General features: G+C 39.3%; 1 protein-coding gene across 3 annotated transcripts; it reads right to left on the bottom strand.

The window, feature by feature from the left end:
* Positions 1-2,583: 2,583 nt before the first annotated feature.
* ASRGL1 (asparaginase and isoaspartyl peptidase 1) lies at positions 2,584-23,036 on the bottom strand. 3 transcript variants are annotated; one of them, XM_009094313.4, is made up of 7 exons: positions 22,888-23,036; positions 21,573-21,841; positions 17,734-17,876; positions 12,586-12,740; positions 8,253-8,371; positions 6,334-6,444; positions 2,584-3,671 (listed from the first exon to the last, which is right to left on the bottom strand). In XM_009094313.4, the coding sequence occupies exons 2-7, from the start codon at positions 21,757-21,759 to the stop codon at positions 3,436-3,438; spliced, it is 951 nt and encodes a 316-aa protein (XP_009092561.1). In that variant the 5' UTR covers positions 21,760-21,841; positions 22,888-23,036; the 3' UTR covers positions 2,584-3,435. The 3 variants fall into 3 exon arrangements, with proteins under 3 accessions (XP_009092561.1, XP_018774875.1, XP_030092232.1); XM_018919330.3 differs by lacking the exon at positions 22,888-23,036 and adding an exon at positions 22,815-22,835; XM_030236372.2 differs by lacking the exon at positions 22,888-23,036 and adding an exon at positions 22,219-22,302.
* Positions 23,037-23,449: the final 413 nt, after the last annotated feature.

Below are 23,449 nucleotides of genomic sequence, written 5' to 3'. Positions count from 1 at the left end.
CTGCATTTATAAAAGCTGTTAAATGTTAAAGCCCTTATAAAGGGTGGTTTCTCAACATTAACAAAAAATTAGGGAGTCTGGTGCAACACCAGCAACCTCTTACATCATCTGCAACAAAATCTCACCCTGTTCTAGCTAAAGAACATGACTGAAAGGGCTAAAGCAAGAGAGAGAGGAAAACTCTTCCATCCCCAGCTCTCGAACTTCTTTGAACATAAGGTCTACCACATTCCTGACCATTTGCTGCCATTCCCCCTTATGAGGGAGAAGAACACTATCCTATAAGAGGTCTATCTGCTATGCAGATCAGGTGAGGAAATCACATACCTTTACTGAGTGTTGGTCAGCTACCTGGAAGAGAAGCATATAGATAGCCCTGAATGCCTGGACTAGTGATTTGCCTGAGCTGACATAATTTGAACTGTGGAGCAAACTACAGCCTGAAGATTATCAAATGCCATCAATCCATATGTAAGGCACAGGCAGTCATTCCCAGCCCACATGAACTGGAAAGGTATAACTGATAGCTGAAGATTTTTAGCTTTTTCTTATATTCATGGCTTTGTAGATTTTTATTTATTGCTGCATGGTTTCTAGTACTTTTCTTGCCGTTTCTCAAATTTTAGAATAATAAGACAGCTCTTTCTAACACATTCTTGAAATTCTGTTCAGTCTTATTATTAGGAAGAGAATTTCTGACAAGACTATCTGGTTCTCCACCAGAACTTAAGAGGTGTAACAAATAGGGCAAAGAAGCCCCTGTACCAACTCCAAGGGGCTGATTCAGGGTCAGTTATTGGGGCAACTGATCTCCTATTGGATGTACCTGCTAGATATACTAAATAATTAACCTTATAAAAATTGTAGCAATCCTTTAACACACATGCAGGTAGCCATTTCTGTGCACCTGAAAGCTTTCATTAAAGATCTGCTTTTTATCAGTTGCAAGTTTTTGTCTTTTGATTTCTGGCAACATAACAGCCCATGCATATTTTTGAAAACCAGTTTTTGTAGGAAAGGCATATAGAGCATGGCACCAAGGGGTAGGTTAGGCAGAAGAAATTACACAGAGCAGATGGTAGCCACAGTGCTTAACGCACTGTTGGAAGGTGCCCAGTGACTCTAGTTATGAGTGACAGAAGAACCTATAGAGGATAATGACTTTGTCAAGTGCCAGCAATTTATTACACGGTATTCCTGAGAACAGCTGAGGTGAATTAGTAGCCATTTACTATTCCTTCTGACATCCCTGAGATCCTGTGTTGTGCTGCTGAGGTTGCTGGTGCCTTTTGGGTCCATGTGAACTTGTTCAAAGCTAACCCAAAGCCAACTGGCAGGGTTAGCGTAGCACCAAATCCTCGCCAATCAACCACCCAGCAGGTGTATCAGCTTATGCTTGCTGCTACACTAACCATCACTTGGGTTTTGTCAGCTTGGAGCGTGACCAGAACAAAAAATGTTAACACACAAACAGCTTTACAAAGAAGGTACACCAGGTGCTACAGCAGTACCAGGTAAACATGCCTCCCTCCACCTACTCCAAGCACAGGAAAGGTTATAAGGAGTGTGCCTTCCATGCACTCTTTCATCTGACAAAGCCAGTATATATGACAAGATATTTGTATGCTTGTGTGCAGCCTACATCCATGCCTATGTGCATCACAATTTAGCTCTACAAAACATCTACAACTTCAAGTTGGATTATTTTTCATTTTAAAAAAAACCCATTGAGCACTTTCATGAAAATAATGCTGCAAAGTGAATTTTGGCTGAACTCATAGAGGTTATTCTTCTATTGCCTGTCCTCAATTTTATCTTCCACTAGGGACAGGTGAGATAAAGCAGATTATTGATGACAAATACTTTGGATGTATTTTGGAAATGAAGCTACCTTTTTTTTTTTTACTCCCAGAGAACAGCCTGGCCCTGTAGGACTGGTATCTCATGCACAGAAGGGGAAACAAATTAATTTTTACTCAACAGAAGGCTACTTTTTTCTACCAATGAGCACATGAGAATTACTGTTACTGTTTAATGAACTTCTGATGATCAGGTAGCAGCCATTTTCAACATGATCTTCTGTTGTTAAAAGTGCATAAGTACTCCAGGGTCATGGTTTGCATCTGCCATATTCTCTTGAACCATCGCTGTCCACATCCAATCACCTGCAACGTCCAAGAAACCACTGATCAAAGCACAGAGCAAGTTTAGACAGTCTTGGCAACCCTACTATTCTGTATGCGCAAACTCAGTAATACAGCTTATTGTAGTTGGGACCCAGGTAGGAGTGGTTTCAAACCACAATTTAAGATTTTTGTTATGGTTATTTGGGCTATCTTGTGAAGGGAACATTCCAAAGAATGATGGCATGTAAGAGAAAATCTAGTCACCAGATGAAATGCATAAAATTATTACAGTTCTTAACACAAAAAAACCCATAGTTGAGAGTCAGAAAATAAAAAAGGAATTTTTCTTTTAAAAATACAAAATCTTAATAAAGAAAATGTATTAGAAGTAACAGAGTATCATTTTTTTTAAAAAAGAAAATTTCTGCAGACAATGTTTCAGACTCCACACAAGAAGCTTGTTAACAGGCAGTTTTATTTATTTCAGTACAACTTGCTTTGATCACTTACTTTCAGATAATTATTTTTCCAGTTAATCAGCATCTCTGTCTCCTGTTTTGACTTAAAAGGTGCCTATCACCTCTGCATTTGAGTAGAAAAGATTGCTGTTATTTTTATTGAAAACATGACCTTTTCTATTACTACCCCAGATACTAAGTCCATAACATCTTTCTTGTTAACTGAGCACATACAGTTTGAAACATTCTACACTACTTGGTTGTGATGTCAATGAATGGAATTAGAGCTCTTTAGCATCACCTTTCCCTTCTCTGGACAAAGTTACTTTCTTTACTTCATTACATCCTGTGACAAGATACCTCAAGCCTGTGAGAACAATTTTAATCTCAACTCTTCACTGCTCTTTGGTGGTATTTCATTGACCATCAGCAAGCTGGTACCATGAGATGGCTGCTCAAAAGACTGTGGACTTCCAAAATTCAGCTTTTAATTAATAGGTATTTTTCTCTCAAATCATCCTGACAGCAGTCTCTGAGAATGAATATGGAAAGGAGTTCCTCTAATACTGAAACTCATGCTCCCTTTAATGCAAGATTAAGGCATGCTAACCAAGGAACCTACAGACCATTCTCTTTCTTATCTAAAAAAAGGAGGAGATGACTTCACAAAGGTATTAAAAGACTACACATATATACATGTCCACTAAAGAACAATGTCCAGATTTTGTTTTGACTGTAAATGTAGTGCCTGTGAACCAAAAGCTCATTCAGAAAAACAAAATCAACTGTTATTCTCCTCCAGCAAAAACTGGAGATCTTCATTCTTCTCTGTCAGTCAACTTTCTTCATTCTTAGAATCCCTTCCTTTCAGATGCAAGAGCTTCATCAACAGACTTTATATGCTTCTCCCCAGCATAAATGCCATAATGCAGGTTGTCATCCTTTACAGTAGCCCAGGACATTTGCTTGGTGGAGAACCTTGCTGCCCACTCTCCTGCCTTGTTGACAACAATGACACCCCCCAAACCCCCAACTCGTGTCTTCATGTAGTCTAATGCAGTGTCCGCTGCTACCTCTGGTGACATTCCTGAAAAGAAAAACAAAATCACTTCTCAGGACCTGTTATGACAGTTTTAAAATTCTCTTCAACTTTCACCCCTCCCCACGGAACCAGTTAAATCTAACCTCTCTTTCAACTAAATTGGCAAGAAATTTCCAGTCTAACAAAGGATGCATTTTTGGAAAGGCTCTGGACAGTTGTGAAGAGCTGCTATGGTGTGGTACTGCCCAAGTATTTAGTTACATAGCTTCACATTTTGATTCAGTTTCAGAATTAGCTTGTTTCAGAATTAGTTAATTTGTTTAATACAAACTAACTCACAAACTTTATGTTCAAGATGCACCATTTCTTTTGCTATCATGTGACTAGAAAAAAAAGTCAATCTGCAAGGTTTTCATCGAAGGTTCATGACAAGCTAGATCTAAAGCATTTACTATTTGAAAAAAACACACATCAAAACAATCGAAAATTTCAGTCATCATCTCTCTTCTAGTTCCACTGGCTGCAACAAAGCTCAAGGCACGTACTACACATTGTCATAATTTATCAAAAGCAGACATCAGCATGACTCTTCCTGAAACTTCTGAAACCATCAGGCAAAATGAGGTCTCAATGTACTAGACATCAGACAAAGAACCAGCAATGCAACTTTAACTTTGCTCTACTTGATTTGTATTAACAGGAGTATTTTCTAAATAAATCAAATTTAATAGGTACATCATACACACAGGCCTGTAATAGCTGCAAAATATTTGTTCATTACAAGTTTAAATATACATTCAGGAATGCAGTTGGCCTGGCCTAATTACCCTAAGATATAGACCCTCAGTAATGTTACCCAGCTTAGGTTATAGAACAAAACCTGACCTTCATGCCTTCCCTGCAAATTTTGAGTTAAAACCAAATAAAAACCAGCAGAGTCAGAATTATTCACAGCACTGGTGACTGACAGGATAAAGCTCCTTACTCTGACGCACGGGTGACACTGTGACTATTCAAGTCAGTGGCACTGTCTTCAAAGGGTCAGTATTTCACTGTTTGATTTTTCACCAAGACAACAGCTGCCACCATAAGATTGAAATTCCAACAGCTGTTAAGACTGGCAAAGCAATTTGCTCCTGAAATACAGAAGTAAATTTTGCAGCATTTGTCTAAAAGAGGATATTTAGTATGCGAATTACGAAATAGCTGAACAGAATTATGAGGACTCTGCAGTTGTTCTTACACATGCAACTTCAGCTAACTATTCAAGGACTCAAAAAGCTATAACAACTTAAGGGTTTGTTTTCAGTGCCTTCATGGAAATATGTTGGGAGGAGGGGCTGGGGGGAATCTAATTGCTGACGTGTTTGCCTGGCAGCTGAGTTATACTTCTGGGCAGGATGAATGAAGGTAAAGCAAGCATGGACAGGGTGAACAAGTGCAAACAAACTAGACATGAATACATGTGGGTTAAATTTCTTCTTCTTTTTTTCCAATAAACTTTTTAATTTGAGCCTCATTTGCCTTTCAAATTGATTAATCACAACCCAGATAACTGCTATCAATGCATAAGTCTTGCAATCCAGTTAACTTCAAGCCAGAGAAGAAATACTGGTTTATACAGTTTAGACAAGAGCTTAGAAAGCTGTTAACAAATTGAATACTTAATAGATGTAATTTAGAGAGTAAAGGGAGAGCATATCATGGTAAGAGCTTTGGGAAATAATCTGTAGGTTGTATTTTATGCTGAAACTGTCATGTCAGCTATGAGATTTAGAGGAATTCACCCATTATATGCAAACAGCCCTATAAAGCACAACAAAAATATTCAACACAACAGCTGTTACTTGTCTCTCTACTTACTGCTTCTCCAATGAAATTGTAAATTGAATCTTTTCCAACTATTTCCACTCAAAGTTACACTGTACTGCCCCAAAGCTATTTCATTTCTAAAAATAATGGTGATATCTATATTAATGATTCTTGAACTGCATGCAACACAAGTATGTTGTCTGGCTATGTTTACAGACTGTAACATAATCAAGGGTTTAGATGACAGACTAAGTCATGAAGGTAAAGCTACAAAGGGTCATCCCACAGTCAGATTGTATTACAGTCATATAAGACACTCTGTGTCAGCTGTTTACCACATACCCACCAGTATGTTTAGTACATTTTCCAAAACAAAATGTAAATTGAAATCATGGTTAAAAAGTCTTAAAATAATTTCTGTTGCTGTAATCAGAGTTGTTACAATAACGACCTTTACAGTTTATTAGAAAGGCAATATACTATTTCAGCTCTAGTTATCTGTTTCTAGCCCTCCCTTACTGCTCCCTTAAATGTATCTTATTTTTACTTGTTTTCTTTTTCTTTCTCACAGAATTTTAGTTTATAATTGGGAAAAAATATTAAAGAGAACTTTTGTTAAACAAAGTATAGAGTAATATCTTTCAATGTACACTGACCTAAAGCATGATTCAGTATCACACAGCAGAGATAATTCTGTTTACTTCAGCTATTTTAGCTTTATTAATAATTTAATACTTTGTTTTGTTTCTAAAGTTTTTGTTTTAACCCATCCACATACCCCTTAGAGCAACCCTTCTGACAGCTGTTCTAGGATGACAGTTTATACACTGAAACCTGTGATTAGGCAATGTTTCCTACCCTCCTTACTTCAGATTAAAGCAAGTTTGGAATATACCTTGCTCCATGTGATAGAGAATCAGTCGGGCTAAGACCACTTTCATAATGCTCTCCCCATGTCCTGTGGTTGAAGTGGCACCAGAATGGTTGTCAGCATAACCTCCACTTCCTTTTCAATAGGAAAAAAAAAGAAAGAAAGCAATATTCTGTAATATGATTTAAAAGCCCTGCATTGTTTAAAATAGGTACCAAACATTTCTTCCTTTTGGTCCATTAGCTCCATGAATTTCTGAGAGAAAAGTGTCAGAAAAGCTACCTTCGCAATTTTGCCACAATATGAAAAGTAAAATGTATGAAAGAGATGAACAACAGTTGGAGCAAGTCAGTTGCCAAGCTGAGAGAGAAGAGTAGTGATCTGTTTGTGTACAAGAGGCAGAAGCAGGCCAACACTCCACAGGAATGGGCAAAAATATTTTCCAGAATAGCAATGGGGGGGGTATACTGAAGATCAGCAAGATAGGGCTAGGATGCAGAATGCCAGGACATATCAACTGAGAAGATATGAAGGAAGATCTAGTGAGGACATTTGTGAGCTGACTAGTTTGAGGGGAACTTACCCTCCACAGCTCGTAAGAGATTTGAAGAGCATGAGCTCTAGTAAAATTTCAAAGCACCCCTGAAGAATCTTCGAAGTCCTCACCACAAGCAGAGTGTTTCTTCTGCTGAACTCCCCTTCCCTCCCATCCTTGTTTTGCTGGCACATTCCACACCCTGTTCTCTACCAAGCTTCTGCCTGCTCATTACCCATATTTCTAGCACATCTCCTAAGAAAAATATTTCCCAGGAGCTAGGAAGAAACATACCACAGCATTATAAACAAGGTAGTGGGGGAGGGGAAAGAGGCCTTAGAAGAGGAATGACAGTTTCTTCTCTTCTGTGCTTTCTTGATCAGACCCTTTTAATGCACTCTGAGTAACATGTGGAAAAACACTGCCATATTAAGTCAATGCCCCCTTACCAAAGCCTCTGATGTTTAAATGCACAGCTGACATTTCTGTATCAAATCCTGAAGACGCCTAACAAGATCAACAGTTTCAAACAATAATTTGCAACTGGGCACAAAAGTGCCCAGTTTCACTTCTCCTTCACAAACCCATGTCCCAGACTATAACAACACTGAACATAATCTACACAGGAGAAGGGTATTTGCAGTCAGAACGCTGCAGCCAGACACAGAACTGAAAACCATAGTCAAAACCCAGAGGATACCAAAATGTCAGCAACTTTGTATGCAAAAGAAAGACAGTTTTATAATCATCATATACTGCCAACAGCAATGCTATTTGAGTTTGGAACATGTTTTACTAAAAATAATTGTTTTCCAAATCCCAGCTGTATGATAGAACCCTGAAGCAATCAATTGGCAAGCCTGCGGAAAGGATTTCAAGTGCCTCTTTACACTTGGATAAGAAATCTCTTAAAATATTTCCTTTATTCCACACCACATCAATTAGGTTCTGAGACAGTCTTATCAGGGCTCTCTTAAGAACAAGAATTTACTCAAAGCTGCGAGTCACTTTGTAATTCTTGCTCACTGATACAACAAATAGCAATTGCAATTACACCTACTTCCTTAAGTATTGAGGAAACAGCAGGCTACAGTTTTTGACTTCGTGGAAAGAAGAGTCATAAAAAAGGAGCACTTTATCAGAATCAACAGAAAGGAAACACAGGTGTTAGCAATGAAGAAAGGACAGAAAAAACAAACTCCCATCCCTGTTTTCCAATTCTTTCTTGCATATCTCCAAGCTGTAAGGAGCTTTAACTTGATAGATTTGAATGTCAGACCTCCTTTTCAGATGGACTAGTATTTGTGTTTTGTTTCACAGATGAAGAAGAGAATTGCAATACTTTTTTTTTTCTTTCTTTGAATGAGACGCCCCCAAAAAGTGAAAGGTAAGATCCCACACCCCATACCTATGCATGCTGTGTCACCAACACGGCCAATCATTTTATTAGAGAGTCCTCCCGTGGATGTTGCACAAGCTACATTGCCTTCACTGTCTATAGCAACAGCACCGACTGTTCCAAGGTCTCTGCCAAGAAAAACAGTTCATAAAATTAGACAGAATTAAAGCATACCTGCCAAAGCACGTTGCCTTTATTTCCCAGGTAGCTTTAAAGAAGATTTCTACAACAGAATTACTACTCACCATAAAGCTATTTTTGCCATGCTTCTCATTACAAAAATAACAAGAAATATGCAATAATTCTCACAAGCTTTGTATTTAATAGAGTAGAAAACACTTTTTTTTTTAATCTTTCCCCCATGACTTGTTTACTTTCATAGCATGGAAACTTGGGGAGGAAAAAAACCCGCAAAACAAAAGCACACAGGGCAGAAATACTTCTAGTCATTATAGTTCTGGAGTAGTTTTTTGGCTGACACACAAACTGACACACAACTTTCCCCTAAATGGCAACTCAAAGATGCAACAATTGGCTCCACTGTTTCAACAGGAGGTTAACCGGAATTATTAATGACAATGCACGTAAATGAGTGAATACAGAAAAGGACAGTAATGTTATGCATGCACTGAATCATTTCCTTCCTGTTCCTCCTCTTTCCTTTTCCTTACTCCCCTTAATGTTTGAATGCATTAAAAAAAAAAGAAAAAGCTTATTTATTTTCCTTTCAACTAGTATTGCTCACAATGCATCATTAAGACATACTTTAGTCTTTGTACTCCTTCGCTATGTAATCTTGAGGTTTAAATCACTTGGCCAGTAGATTCTGCTGAAACTGCACATTGGTTTAAAAATCTTCAGGCACTGAAGAAAACAGAAGTCTCAACTATATCTTTATTTCTTCAACACAGAAAAGACATACACAATAGCCTGCTCAAAATAGACACGTGTAGTTGTGTATGGAAAAAAACAGCCTGTCATGACTTATTGTAACAGTTGCTGCACTGAGAAGTGAGACATTATTGAGAAGCAACAGTTTAAATACTCATATATTCCAGTCTTAGCAATTCACGTAGGAACATAAACTACTACGTGACTAGGAGAAGTATGCCAAACCCCAAAAATTATCTAAATCCCTCTACACAGGAAAATAATCTGTAAAAATCCTTCAAGGAACTACCCAACAGGCAACTGGAAAAGGAATACCTTTCGAATTTGCCTGGGCACTGGTGAGGGTTTCTCTACAGTTGCACAAAATCTAGCTAATTAAGTCAAAGTCTTTGTGTACCTTGAAACCCACAGCCAGTTTCTCAGAGACCCAAACTTCCTGTTCCCTCCTGCTTATGTAAAATATCACACTGTCAGTCCCTACACTTCATTCACAGCAATTCTAAGTTGACTGATGAATCACAGGCCTTATAGGCTGCTCTGACATTTATGTAGAGACGGACCTCATCTCAAACTGATATAGTGCAGATGGGCTTCCCACCCATCCATCTGTTAGAAGTGATTTGCTGAAAAGAACATTAGTAAATTCAGTACTCCCTTGCACATTCATGTAGCACCCTTCAACCAACTAAAGTTAGATCCTCCTGAGAAACTAAGAAAGAAGTATCCAGAGGTATATTTTCTTAGATAAGTATTTGCCTTAAGCAACTGTGAAAATAAAAGTATACAGATGACACAGGCAGTAATTACCTGTTTTGGTATGAGAGCACAACTGGCAATAAATAACAAAGTGAATGTGTCCAACACACCTCGTCTGCAGTGGAGCAAATAGACAACTACACTTGATTTCTTACAGTCCCTTTTCTACTGCATCAGTGTAACCTTTCCTTTGATCATCTTCAGAACAAAGAGATACAAATAAACTTTTTTTGCATGGCTAGTTGACTCCAAAACGTTAACCAAGAAGACAAAACTGCTATCAAATTATAACCATCTCACTATTTTTAGTTATTGACAGCAGCAAGAACCTCAACAAGTATCTGGGGTGTACCAGAGGATGCTATTAGGGATTTTTTCAATCAAGAATTATTCCTATATCCTGCAAATACTGTGATACAGAATATATTATTTGGGTTTGTTAATTTCCTTTTGTCTAAATCTTTCATTATCCAATACCCAAGAAGTGACATGTACACTATCCCCATTTAACTAACAAGTTACCTGCTAGTTTGTTTCTCAGCCCTGCATCAGCAGTGGAGTTTTCTGTTTATTGTTAGGGTCCTTGTTAGTTAATACCTCCTCAAGTTACTCTAGCTTAGCAGTGTGTTTCACAGTGGGGCTAGGAGCCCCAGCCTTGCAGCCAGACTCAACACCCTTTCTGTGGGATTCACAGGCAAACTCCAGTAATTCTTAACAAGGGTATGGCCAGATTCTCTGCAGTGTGCACATAAATCAAATCACACCTTGTTCTCGGCAAAAGGTGTGCAAGATGGAATGTTCCACACACAGCGGAATCCTAAGCTTTCAGCATAAATCAATGCAAGCCTCTAACCAGCAGAGGAGAAAGGTATCTCTTATGGAGACACCAGATTTTACCTGCAAAGCCTATGAAACCCCAGGGTTTCCAACACTGTGAGGATCAGGGGATTGGAAGTAAAATATACACCAACCTTCAAATTCCCAGTATGATCTGGTATTATGTTGCCTCTGACTAATACTACTTCACCTTCTGTCTGTTCGCCTCAGGCAAGTTTCTGCATAATCACTGTGGACATAACAGGGAAAAAGAACATTCCACGTGTGATACAGAGTGAAATGGGTTTGCATTAAAAAAGACCTGTTTTCAACTTTGCGAATTTGTGCTGATGTTTTGGTTTCCAGAAAAAGAACAGCATGGCCAAGACAAGAAAAAGTCTTCAGCCTTTCAGAAATAAACAAGCGTTTTACTATCAGATATTCCAGAAGAAGTCCATGCTGAAACTGAAGATGCCTGACTGTTTTCAGGAAAAAAAAAAGGTATAAAAAGGTAAAAATGAATGAATGAGTGAATGAGTGAATGAGTGAATGAGTGAATGAGTGAAGACTTAAATGCCATGCTATTCTAACCAGTATGTTCAAGAGACAAAGAGACAGTGGTGGCTGCACCATCTTCAAAATTCTTCACAATCAATGATAATACCACACAGTGCTTGGACAGACCACGGATCAAGAGATAACTTCTGTTGGATACAGAACAAACTATGACCAAGACCTTATGGTCAAGGAAAACATCACTTTGTTTACAAGACCATAGTCACGCTTGTCTTATTACTTTTTCATTCCAGCAATTTACTGAAAGTAACATACAGGTTGTAATTTATAGCCTAATTTCATGGACTTTAATTAACGTGCTCACAGAAGAAATTTCCTCCTTCTGATCTACAAATTCAGCTTTGCTCGTGCCATTACTCCTGTTTCACAAAACAGATGAACAGCACATAATACAGCATTTATGTAATGTAACAGTGTTTTCCTGCACCACAATCATGGATGTACAAATGGAAGCTTAAAACAAGTAAGTGATTATGCCTACCTCAAAGGCACAGAAATTATTCTTGACACCTGATGTTTTTCATTCCTTTACTGTCCCTCTCACCTTCCCCTCTACTTTATATGAGGCTTGTTTTCCAAATGATGTTCATGTTGCTCTTGGGCATCCAGCACCATCTCTCTTCCCACCAACCACTAAACTTGGTCCTTTTTTTTCATTCCTTTTCATAACCAACAGCCACAATTAATACTCAGAAGGAATTACTGGTCAAACTCTGATGTTGTTTAACTGTCTAATCCAATTTAAAAACAAATCTGACCATCTACCTAATACTTAACCAAGATCATCTTTCTTAGGTTTTTGGGGCTTTTTTAACTAACTTGTTTTAGTATGTGCACTGATTTTTTAAAACCAGTTCCTCCACAGAAAAAGCTATACAAAATAATACCTGCTGTTTGTTAAAGCTACTCTATGCACTTCTGTAACTGATGATTTTAAGAGCAGTAACAAGTTCTAACTTTGTTCCCCAATAAAGCCACAAAACCTATGCTATTGTCAAAATGACCAACAATCTTCTTAAGCAGCAACAAGTTTCATCAAGTTTGTTCCAGTCATTTAAGTTTAACCAAATTCATTGAAAGCTTGATTTTCTACTGCTTTCAAGAAAGACATACTGTAAAGACTGTATCAAGCCACATAATACTTGGAATACAGGCCTTTGAGGTTTGTATTTATTTGTTTGGGGTTTTGTTTTTCTTGGTCACTTTGTTCATTTGGGGGTTTTTGGCTTCTTTTGAGTTTTTTTGTAACCAGATAGCCCACAGTAAATTACCCAAATTTGAAAATAAAATATATTTTACCTACTTCTGAAACTCTTCAGGGTTGGAATCTGGCTCAAGGTTCTTCTTCCATCTCTCCCGTGATCTCTCAGTTATGAGTTTCTCCCCTGGAATTTCAGGAATACCCATGGCCTGAGCAAACAGGTGTGCACCATGGTCAGTCAGCAGCATGTGCTTTGTCTGCAGAAAGACAAGAGATTAATTGAAAATTCTCATTTTGTCTTGTACTGAGCATTTTTGTATAGCTGCTATTTTTAGAAGTATCCACAAAAAGAAAATTACAATTTTTATTTTAAAAATTTCTAAACTTCTTTCCATATCCCCTTCCACTATAGCTGAAGATGCTTTCAGTTCTCCAAACCACCAAGTTTAACTGTCAATAGGAAAGAATTGTTTATCTATTTAACTTACTTTAACTTATCTATTTAACACTTACTATAATCAGAGAAGGAAAATTGGTAAATTTGTTCTTTAGCTAATTTGCATGCAACTGTTTTGTACTGTTTCAAATGAATCACTAAATTACTACAAAACTAATTGTTTTGTCCAGTTAACTAAGAGATTTAGAAGGCTTTTATTCAGAAGAATGCTAAATAAATTTCTGTTTAAAGGCATTACACCTAGTAAAATAAAATACAAATGCAAATAGCATACAACTAAAATGTTCCTTATCATCAGCTGAACATTTTCATTTTAAATATTTCCTTCAACAAGCTGCTATTCTTATTAACTCAGAGGATCAAATTTAAGAGCAGAATACTTTCTAATGGGTTTGACCAAGAAATGTTTACTCTCTTCTAACAATACTTGAAAGTTCTATTTTGATTTCTTTACTTACAAAGCACTCCAAATCAGATTTTAATTCAACAATCTTACTTAATTCCATGCTTTAAAGTCTGTAGACCTCGGTTAATTCATATTTTAGAGAAACTTGCCAGATAAGTTTGTTTAATTAATCCTTATACTTTAGTAGTAGCTCTGAAATCTGATTTTTTTTTTTGATGTGTCAAAAAGTAAGCAGCAGTTTCTTGCACAATTACACAGCTGTCAATTGCTCATCAGAGCCTGGGTAGGTTTTAGAGAGGAGGTGGTCTGACTATACAGCACAGAACAATTTCAGAGCAGAGGACTTAACTTACAGCCAGCCTTTCTGTCCCTGCAGCAGCACAGCACACCAGACCAGCTGAGGTCCAAACACAACCATGATGCTGGGGGCAGAAGGCCTGCAGAGCCTTGTGAAGCACCCACATGGCACAGTGCCAGCTCTCAGCCAGAAGTAAGGACAGCAGAGTTTGAGTATTTCTGTACCATGCTACGTTCTGGAGGACATTTACAGTCTCAAAGCTTCAGGTTAAGATGTTGCAGACCATCACCTGCTGTTGATTTCTAAGGCAATGACAAGTAATCACTACCATGACTGCATTGTTTTAAGGGATTCCAGACAAACCTCTTCCCAAGACACTGATCTCTGCTTAAGCCTATTACAGCCACTGCATTCAGCCCTTTGGACAGGGACAGAAGACTACACTTTAGAAACATTTCTGATGTTGCAGCCCCAACATCAAACGTTTTTGAAAATTCAGATGCCTTTATAATTAATCTTTAATTCAGGAGAGCATTACTTTAGGAAATACTAAGGGTGACAAGAAGAAGCCCCCTGTATACATGAAAGCGGACATTGGGCTTTCATGCTGAGTGCTGTTCCCATATTACCAGACAATGCAAGACCAACCTACTTCTAACAATATTAATGAGTAGTGTTCTTCAACTTGAAAGCCAACTTCTTTGTGCAATACTGCCCCCCTCTGCCAGTACCACTAACCCATGAGAAGCACACAATACGATATTCAAAATAGCTTTGGTTTTTATTAGTGGGTGTGGGTTGGGGTTTTTTTGTTGTTTGGTGGGTTTTTGTAGGAAATTTGAAATTTGCTTTAGTCTTGATCTGTACCAGAAGGCTGTGTCCTCCATCCCTTGCTTTCTTCAGCAACTAAAACTTTATCTTTTTTAAACCTGTTTAAAGGATGATAAAGTTTTGTTATAAAAAAAAAGGTATTTCTAAAAACTTTTTCATAGGATTCCATCTCATATGCAAATTTGCATAACATATGCACCTTCCTAGGCTACACAAACAAGAAATACTAGCATATTGATAAATAAACTTCTACGATAGGACTTGGTGTTTAGGGGTTTTTTTTCCTTCTTTTTCAGTCCTCACTGAAAAGATGTCTTAAGGTGATTTTTATCATTCTCTTCAGATGTTGTCAATCAAAAGAACTAGTAGAACACTGTCAAACAAGGCAAAAGCACATTTTTCTGTCTCATTCTTCTAGTTTCATTAATATGTTTGCTAATATAAAGTGCCTACTTTTTCTGGATGATATTTACATAGAGTAATCCAAAAGGCTAAGAAAAGGGTTCAAGAGATCTTACAAATAAGAAACAAATGTTGGCACTCTTAGTTAATTTCACTGGAAATGGGGAATATACCCCAAATTTCTGCCAGGCCTAAAGTTCAGACCATCACAGTTCTTCATTTAACAATTCTGGCAGCCCAGAACACAGGAAAGAAATCTGGCCCTTTGCCTCAACAAGTCTGTGTTCTAAGCTATATTCTCTTTTGCCTAATGTAAAGTCCTGCACAATAAGAGGAGGGGAAAACATGCACAGCTTACATACACCAATGCATTAGTGCTCTAATTTTCACGAGAAGCCCACGTAATGAAGTTCTGGAGCTTAGAAGGGTTACATGCTCCAAATTTAAAAAAAAAAAAAAAAATCAATGTATCATTCCATTTATGTTCAATACAAAAGGAATAATTCAACAGAAATTTAAGTGCTTTTTCAAGAATGTGTTACATTAGTGAATGTCCTAAAATTCTTCCACCTCTAGAAGCTCCTGTGAACAACAGCACAGTAAATAATGAATGGAAATTATTCTGCTCTCTCTCTCCTTTTTTCTTCTCCATGAATTTGGACAAGTTTGAGCCCAGTGGGAAAGCGACAGCCAAAAAAGATGAATGTGTTGCAATAACCCAGAGGAGCTATTCTGGCCACCAGATGGAGCCCACACTGTTCCATAATAGGATGGAAATACAATTACAAGTAGATGTACAGGGTGGTTTTGGTTGGTTTTTTTTTTTTTTGGAAGCTGCATGTTTCAAAATTCTTTATGGCACTGAGGCACTCAAAAAACCACTGGGAATTACACATACAGACTTAAGACCCCAGGAAAATTACTCTTATTACCCCCAAATCACACAGTTAAAAATGTTTTTTAATCAAGCACAGTACAACAAAACACACTATGAAATGTCCTGTGAATTACCCTGGGTTGGTGTCCTAAAATTCCTGTCCAAGATGAACAGATGGGCAACAACAAGCAGAAGAGCAACATCAGCTGGTATTCCCATTTATGGGAGATGGAGAAACACAGAAACTCATCTCAAGATGCATCAAGCAATTTAGGCCCACATTTACATTTGAAATTTATCATCATACAGAGATGATGATAAATTTTTGCATTTTGACAAAGAGTAATGCCTGTACCACAAAATGTCATGGTGTTAGGGCTAGACCATTATACTTCGTCCTGTACAGTGGAATTTTATGATTTCATTTCAAATTTAGCCTCAACACTTTTGAACACCAGAAGCACAATGCAATGACAAGAAAGACCTTGTAATAGACAAGACAGAGGAGAGGGCTTTCTATTTGTTGGTTTGGAGTTTTCTGTTCAATTTTTAAAATTCATTTTGCAAAGTTATATTCTCAAAATCCAACAGTGCAATTTTGACCTTATTTTTGTTGACCTTAACAGGACTTTTTTCACGGACAAAACAAAGAAAATAAATCAGTGATTCTGGAATAAGTAAACAATAGGCATTAAAATAAGCTCTCTACAGAAGAAAATAAAATACAATATTCACTTTAACATGCTAGAGATATCTCTCCCCTGACCTTCATCTATATTCTCAGATTTTGTCTTGTGTAACTGTCTACCACCTATATACTTATTTACTGATCTAATTAATAACAAAAAAAAATCCGTTTGAAGGAAAAAATCCTTATTCATCACAACTTTTAACATTGTTTTCTAGTAGACATTTCACTGAAGTATTTATATTCAATATGTTAGAGAAACGTTCTGATCTTAAAAGCAGAACTATCTTTCAATTAAGGACACAAGCAATTCTATCCGCTTTGGAGGCCATTGAGGACAAGACAAATGTCAATCATCTTTATAGATTACCAAAACAGGTTTTGTTCCCTCAAAAGCGACTTTGAAAGGCAAAAGAAACATAAGTCTTCCTTATTAATAAGTGTTTTTATAAATATGAACCTTTTCAACAATAGGGCAGCTGCACTAGTAGGATGAAAATGTAAACTCCAAAGACAGGACAAACGTTTTGATCACTGTCACAGCCTTGTAATAGTAAAACAGACACAGATATCACGCAGATCAGTTGCACCATATCTGAAAAATAAGAGAAGTCTGCTGTGGCAAATACTAAATGGACTTCTTAATGGAGTAAGGCAGGACTGCTCTTATATAGAATGTCAAGTAATATTTTAATGCCATGATAAATTTGATTATCTTGGAAAATCTGTCAGCATCACATAGAGCTAATGTTATCTTCTACTGGTGGAAGACTACAACTGTACTGCTGCTACCACCTGATCAGGTCACAGTGGAGAAAACTACCCAGAACAACAAAGGAGTGCATTACACAGCCAAATATGTAACTGGGTCATTTAATTCAGTTCCATGAACATTCATTTCCATGAACTGAGTTCCAAAGTGAACAGTGTATTACCTAACTTTAATCTTTCAAGATCAAGCACAACACTCAGTGACAACATAAAAGCTCTTCAAAAAACAAGTGTAAAACAACAAAAAAACCCCTTGAACACCAGCAGCAGAACTACAGAAGACCAACATGTATAGGTCAAGTTATTTCCTTAGAATGCCATTGTTTATAAATATTTCCCAAACCCCCTTAAAGTAAGTGCTTCATGATCACGACCATAGTTTCCACACACTCCAATCCATTTCTCCCTTCCTTGCTGCTTTAAAGCACTACACAAATACCATCACTGAGGTGTATCAATATACTGGATGAAGTTCAAAGGAAAAGAAAATGCTTCATACTCAAGCAGATAATCAGCATACCTTTTCCATAACAAGTCGAGCAAGTTTTATTGGGTTTGCTATGCACTTAACTGCAGACACTGCCCCAGAGTCTAAATTTTTTCCATCCATGATAATGGCATCCATTTCTACTTCACCTTTTTCATTTAGAACAGATCCACAACCTAAAGACAAAAAAAAAAAAAAAAAGTAGGGGGCAAGAGAAAAAGAAGAAAGTCATTAAGAGCTAACCACCCAGGTGATTCAATTATGAGCTCTCAGCAAGCAGCCTCTCTTTCCCATTTTGCTGACTTACTGAAAGTATCTCCCAGATACAAAAAAACCAACAGAAACTCTGCTGAGTATAACCACAAAATCCAGCCACTAACAGAAGTATCACAGAGTACAACATCTATTTTAAAACTGAGTTTTATTTTTTTATAAGATTAAAAACACACTTCCAATCCCATCCAAATTATATACTTGGTATTAAAGTTAGATGAACAAACCATCATGAACATAATTCTTTATTCCCCAGATCGTTTTTAAGTGTACTATTTTGCCTTTGCAATTCTTCTAAAAGAGGATACACCCCCCCCCAAAGAAATAGTATAGTGTTTGATCCTATCAACAGATGAACATCACACAGCACTCCAAGAAACTGCCAAAATTAATGGAGCAGAGTAAGTGTCCCCTCACTACTGTAGCAAAAGCTTGAAATAACAATTCTTCCATTACCAAATATAAAGTAATTTTATTAAATAAAAGTTAAGTAATAAAACATCAGGTAGTTATCGTCTTTTATAATTATCAGTGCTATCACTAACCTAATTGAAAATTAATGAGACAATGCAAATAGGGTGCTTTTTTAAATAATGCAAATAATTGTACCACAGAGGAATAACAGGTTGTAAGTCATCAAGTGCACAAGCCTTGCTAATACAGATGGTGAAGACTAAGCCTGAAAAGTAAAAAAAAAACCAAAACACAGCAGATGCACACAGTACCTCAGGTAAAAAGACCTGAGCATTGTATACAACTAATCCAGTAGGGGTTTTTTTCCCTTCTGTTACACCAATGTTAAAGCAGTCCAGAAACCACTGTTAATAACTGACATGAAACTTTTATACCAACGTACTTCAGACCTGAATATATGAATTTAAATCCCCTATGACAAAAGGCAGCTAAATCCTGTAATCCTCTTCTTGCAATCTCAAAAACTGCTCCTGCCACATACAGACACACCCCCCAAAGTTATTTTTTACCTGTTTCCAACTAATTAAATTATTCCATAGTTAAGTCCTGCATCATTCACAATATGTTAACTTCTAGACTGATCTGTAAAGATCTTACAGGTTAATTGCCTTGTGTCACCCACGTGATCATTCTTCCAGCTTTTCCTTATGCTGGTAAGGAATTGTTTTCTCAGATAAACCCTGCCATGCTCTTTTAACTTCCTTTTACAAGGTAGGCTTTCTAACCCAAGAACACAAAGTTCCCACTAGAACTAGGGTACCCCTTTCCCAAGCATCAGTGACCAGAACTATGTTTCAGGGGAAACTCAATGAGGCCCCTTCATCACCACATTAAGAGTATTCCATGTCTACTGGACATTTCTCATGGAATACATGTTATGATTTTCTAAAATTTGCTGAGCAGAAAACAGTTGCAGACACTTTCTGTAATCAAAGACAGCTTTCTAAACAAGTCTCCTTTCACACTTGGTAAAGAGAGACCAGTAGGTACCTCCTAAGAACAATTCATCCCACTTGCCACAGACTCACAGAAAGGCCTGGGCTAGAAAGAACTTTAAAGATCACCTAGTGCCAACCCCTTTCCACAGGCAGGGATGCCACCCACTACATCAGGTCACTGAGGGCCTGATCCAACCTGGCCTTGAACACTTGCAGGGATGGGGCATCCACAACTCCAGCTTTGAGAGCTGTACAGCCAACTTTTCTCATTCCACTAGTCACCAAGAAAGTCTGTAAACCACAGCAAAGCTAGTTACTGAACTTCAAGTGATCTCAGGTAGCGTGAAACCTTCCTTCTGTGGTTACAGGCCTGCCTTCCAAAGCAATGGGTAAGGACTACCAGCCTCTGAGGCCATGGCATCCATTGGCAGCAGTGCTGAAAAAATAAAGTTTTTGGCTTCTTATTAAGCAAAGGGCTGGGAAAACAGGAGACAGAAAAACAGAAGACAGAAAATCTAGGAGGAAACAAATAATCAACATGTCTGACATCAGCCTAATCACAGCTGGGATACTGAGTGGAGTACTCCAACTCCCTCCATGTGTAGACAGACAGATCTGTCCTCTGTCCTGCAAAGGCTGCATAGGAAAGAGTGTGCAAGGATCAGTAGAGTGTCAGTTCTTACACCTGGAGTACTCATGCCAAGCTGGTTCATACTGCTAGCCAAAGAGGTCACACAGAAATATAACCAGGCCACAAGAAGAACTTGACAACTTGATTAAGCTGCACAAATCACTAAAATGGTAATTTTATACACTAGTGTAGCTTCTGAGCCCTTGCACCAAGCCTACATCAAGATGACCCTATACAACATGGCTACACCCTATCATGCAAAAAAAGGACACAACTTGATTGTTCTGCCCATCTTCATTGTTGTCTCTTAGCAATGTCTGTTTGCCTAGAAAATATTACAGCAAAAAGGATTTTTATCCTTTTATGAAGATAAATACACTGAGTTTTAAACAGCCACTCCAATCAGGGTCCTTTTCACATAGCTTTCAACTCATTTTGGCCAGATTCTGAGAGCAGCTGTACCTAATGAGCATTAGCACAATTAGATATATCTGTAAGTAACAGACTACTTGCCACTTAGATCGTCGTAGCCAAACCTGAACAATGGGTGAAGGCTCAGGTTTGGTTAAGCAAAAGCTAAATGAGAGAATGCCACCCTGATGCTAACTACATAAAAGTACACTCTACACCTTCAAGTCCACTTCATGATTTCAGCTTGAACGCTCTAAAAATCAAAACGTTCAACCCAAGTCAATAACAAAACAATGAAAGTTTCATATTAAATAAAAGCAGCTCTTGACTGCAAGGTGAGACAGAACAAATGAACCTCTGCAAACTAACTGAACACATAAATAATAGCTATGTTACTTAAAATACTGAGCACCTACATTTCATTCCATGTTCTTTTCTGACATACCACAGTTGGAGTGGGAAAATATTTTTGCTGAAATTCATCAAAATAATAAACTTGAGGTCCTAAGAAGAGGAGAAAGTACTTTATTACTACCAGTAACATTAATTCACATACTGATTAGGAAATCCACTTACGCACCCTAATTCTAAGAAGGTATAGATTTATGACTCATACGCCATTATTGCATTGCTTCTCTAGTATTATTTACAAAATAAGTAATTGCGAGCATTAATGAATAGAAAACCACCTAAAATCCCCAACACCAGTACTTCTGTGGCAATAGGTAAAGGTCAAGCACTCAGGATTAAACAATGCTGCAAGGTATATCCAAGAGCCTTAAAGAGACACATTAACTTGACACATATTCTGTAAGAGTCCATGTCTTAAAACTGGATATACATAGCACAGTAACAGAAGATTTACAGAAAAGTAAAACAGCACTACACAAATTAAATGGCAGATACATAACACTGAAGAATGGCAAAAGCATAACTCATCTTCCTAAGTGTACTATGAGAAACTACAGTACATTCCATGCTGAGAAGCCACCTATTTTGTGACACTAGTATTTACTCCACTGCAATGTACATGAATCAATAATAATGCAATAGTAATAGTACAAGCTAGGATTTTCAGAAGCATCAGGGCAAAACGCTTGAAATATAATATGGCTCTAAGTCCACTTAATTCTTAGAACAATTACCTGCATTAAAATGAGGATCATCTTCCATTGACCGTACTGCCTCCTCAACTGCATCGACGGCACTGCCTCCCTGCTTCAGGAGGGCGTAACCTCGCAGCGCAGCTCTGACAACACCAGCACGGCATCCCTCTTCTCGTTCTTTGAAGATCCGGCCAGCTCCACCATGCACCACGATGACAGGCTTCATCCTGCCAAGTTCCTCCCCAGGCTTTCAGCTGTGCACACAGGTCAGTTGATGGGAAGGAGTAGTCTTTCACACGTGGTTCTTTCTACAAGGAGAGTGGCTGCAGGTTAGGGAACACATACAGGTAGTCTGCTACAATTTTACCTTCTGGGAAGCCAAGTACTCATTCAGTCTGGATGAGGCCCTATGCAACTTGGTGCAACTCTGAGGCCAGCCCTGCTTTGAGGAAGGGTCTGGGTCAAGTGGCACAGCAAGGGTCCACTTCAGGATAAGTTACTCTACAACCTGGTTGTTTAGTATGAATCCTGTCTGGAAATAATAAATTACATGGGAATAAGCATTTGAGTAACCCTTGAACCTGCCAACTGCTCTTTGTTTTAGATGGGTAGCCTGTTGTCAGAGTACAGTAAAATCACCAGCAATAAAGAAAGACAACTGACCTGACCCGAGTTAAAGGCTTACCCAGCTCAACCACCTGGATACCAGGCCTCTGACCTCTCGCTATACTTTGAACTTCGAGCAGGAGAACAAGTGTTTCATTCACACGAGGCAGCCAACACCATGTTGTTACTGCTCCTGGGCCTCCTGCGAGCAAAAACCATCGTTGCTAGTTGCGACGCATCTTTGGTGATGCAAATCACGGGTTTTGCTTCCAGAAAAAGGCAAAGAAGCAGCAGCTTCTTTTCATCTCCCACTGAAATCTGGGGCACCTCCCAAGGAAAACTCCCCTCGTGAAAAGTTTCCCGGGGACGGCTCTTTTTGGAGGCTGGGAAGAACAGAATCCAGCAGCCTTTCCTCTCATCATACAAGCAAACCCTTCCGACAGAGCCTCCCGCACTCCTCCGGTCCCTCGCACTTCTGCTGCCCAGGGGAGGCCGGCCGGGACAGCAGCAGGCGGGGAGCAGAGGAAATCCCAGCCGGGGCCGCTGTGGGGCACATCATCCCGTAAGCGAGGCCGTTCAGGTCTCTTATTTCAGCGAGCAGCTACGCTCTTCCCTTACTCAGCACAGGCTACCTTTGGCCGTGGGACCCAGCCCTGCTGCGCTCTATGGCCGCACCTCCGCTCACGGCGGGGCCGCCGCTCTCCCGCCCGCCCCCGGCGTTCCCGCGGAGTGCGGGTTCCGATCGCACCTGGAGCGCCCCGTCCTTGCAGTGACTCACGGCCGCCCTGGGCGCGCTCCCGCGCCGCTGCCCCCGGCCGCCCTGGGCGCGCTCCCGTGCGGGGCGGGCGCAGGCTAAGGGACCTTTCGCCGGCAGCCGCCCTTAACAGACATGGCGCCCCCGGCGTGCCCGCACCGAACATGGCGGCCGCTGCCGCTCGCTACCCGCGGTCTCCGCCCCACTCCGGCAGGGCCGGCCCGACGCCGCCAGCCCTGCGGTGCCGGGTGCGCGTGGCGCCGCACCGCCCTCCTCCCCGTGCGCTTCCCCCTCAGGCGGCAGTGCTGCCGCCGCCGCCCTGTGTACGGCAACAGCCGCGCTGTCACACCAGCTCACCGCCTGCCATCGCTTGATCTCCCCTCGAGTGAAATTAGAAAAATGGCACTTCTCCCCAAAATCGATCCCCAGCAGCGCGTCCCGCGGGCCCACCCTTCCCTGTGGCCGGGCCGGCTTTTTCCCGTTCCCAAAGCTCAGGCTGTCTGTGGAGTTCCTTCGGCCGAAAGGTGCTGTAGGCCGAGGGAGCTTCAGTCAGTGG

The sequence above is a fragment of the Serinus canaria genome, chromosome 3 (genome assembly GCF_022539315.1).
Source record: "Serinus canaria isolate serCan28SL12 chromosome 3, serCan2020, whole genome shotgun sequence".
NCBI classification, from domain to species: domain Eukaryota; kingdom Metazoa; phylum Chordata; class Aves; order Passeriformes; family Fringillidae; genus Serinus; species Serinus canaria.
The sequence above is the reverse complement of the archived record's forward strand: the minus strand, read 5'-3'. Positions and strand labels throughout refer to the sequence as shown.

Coding starts and splice junctions, on each gene's coding strand:
- ASRGL1 (XM_009094313.4), bottom strand. CDS start 21,759: ATGAAGCCTGTCATCGTGGTGCATGGTGGAGCTGGCCGGATCTTCAAA. Junction 6,445..8,252: donor TGGTGACACAGCATGCATAG/GTATGGGGTGTG, acceptor CCTATTGAAAAG/GAAGTGGAGGTTATGCTGAC. Junction 3,672..6,333: donor TCTCTATCACATGGAGCAAG/GTATATTCCAAA, acceptor TTTTCTTTTCAG/GAATGTCACCAGAGGTAGCA.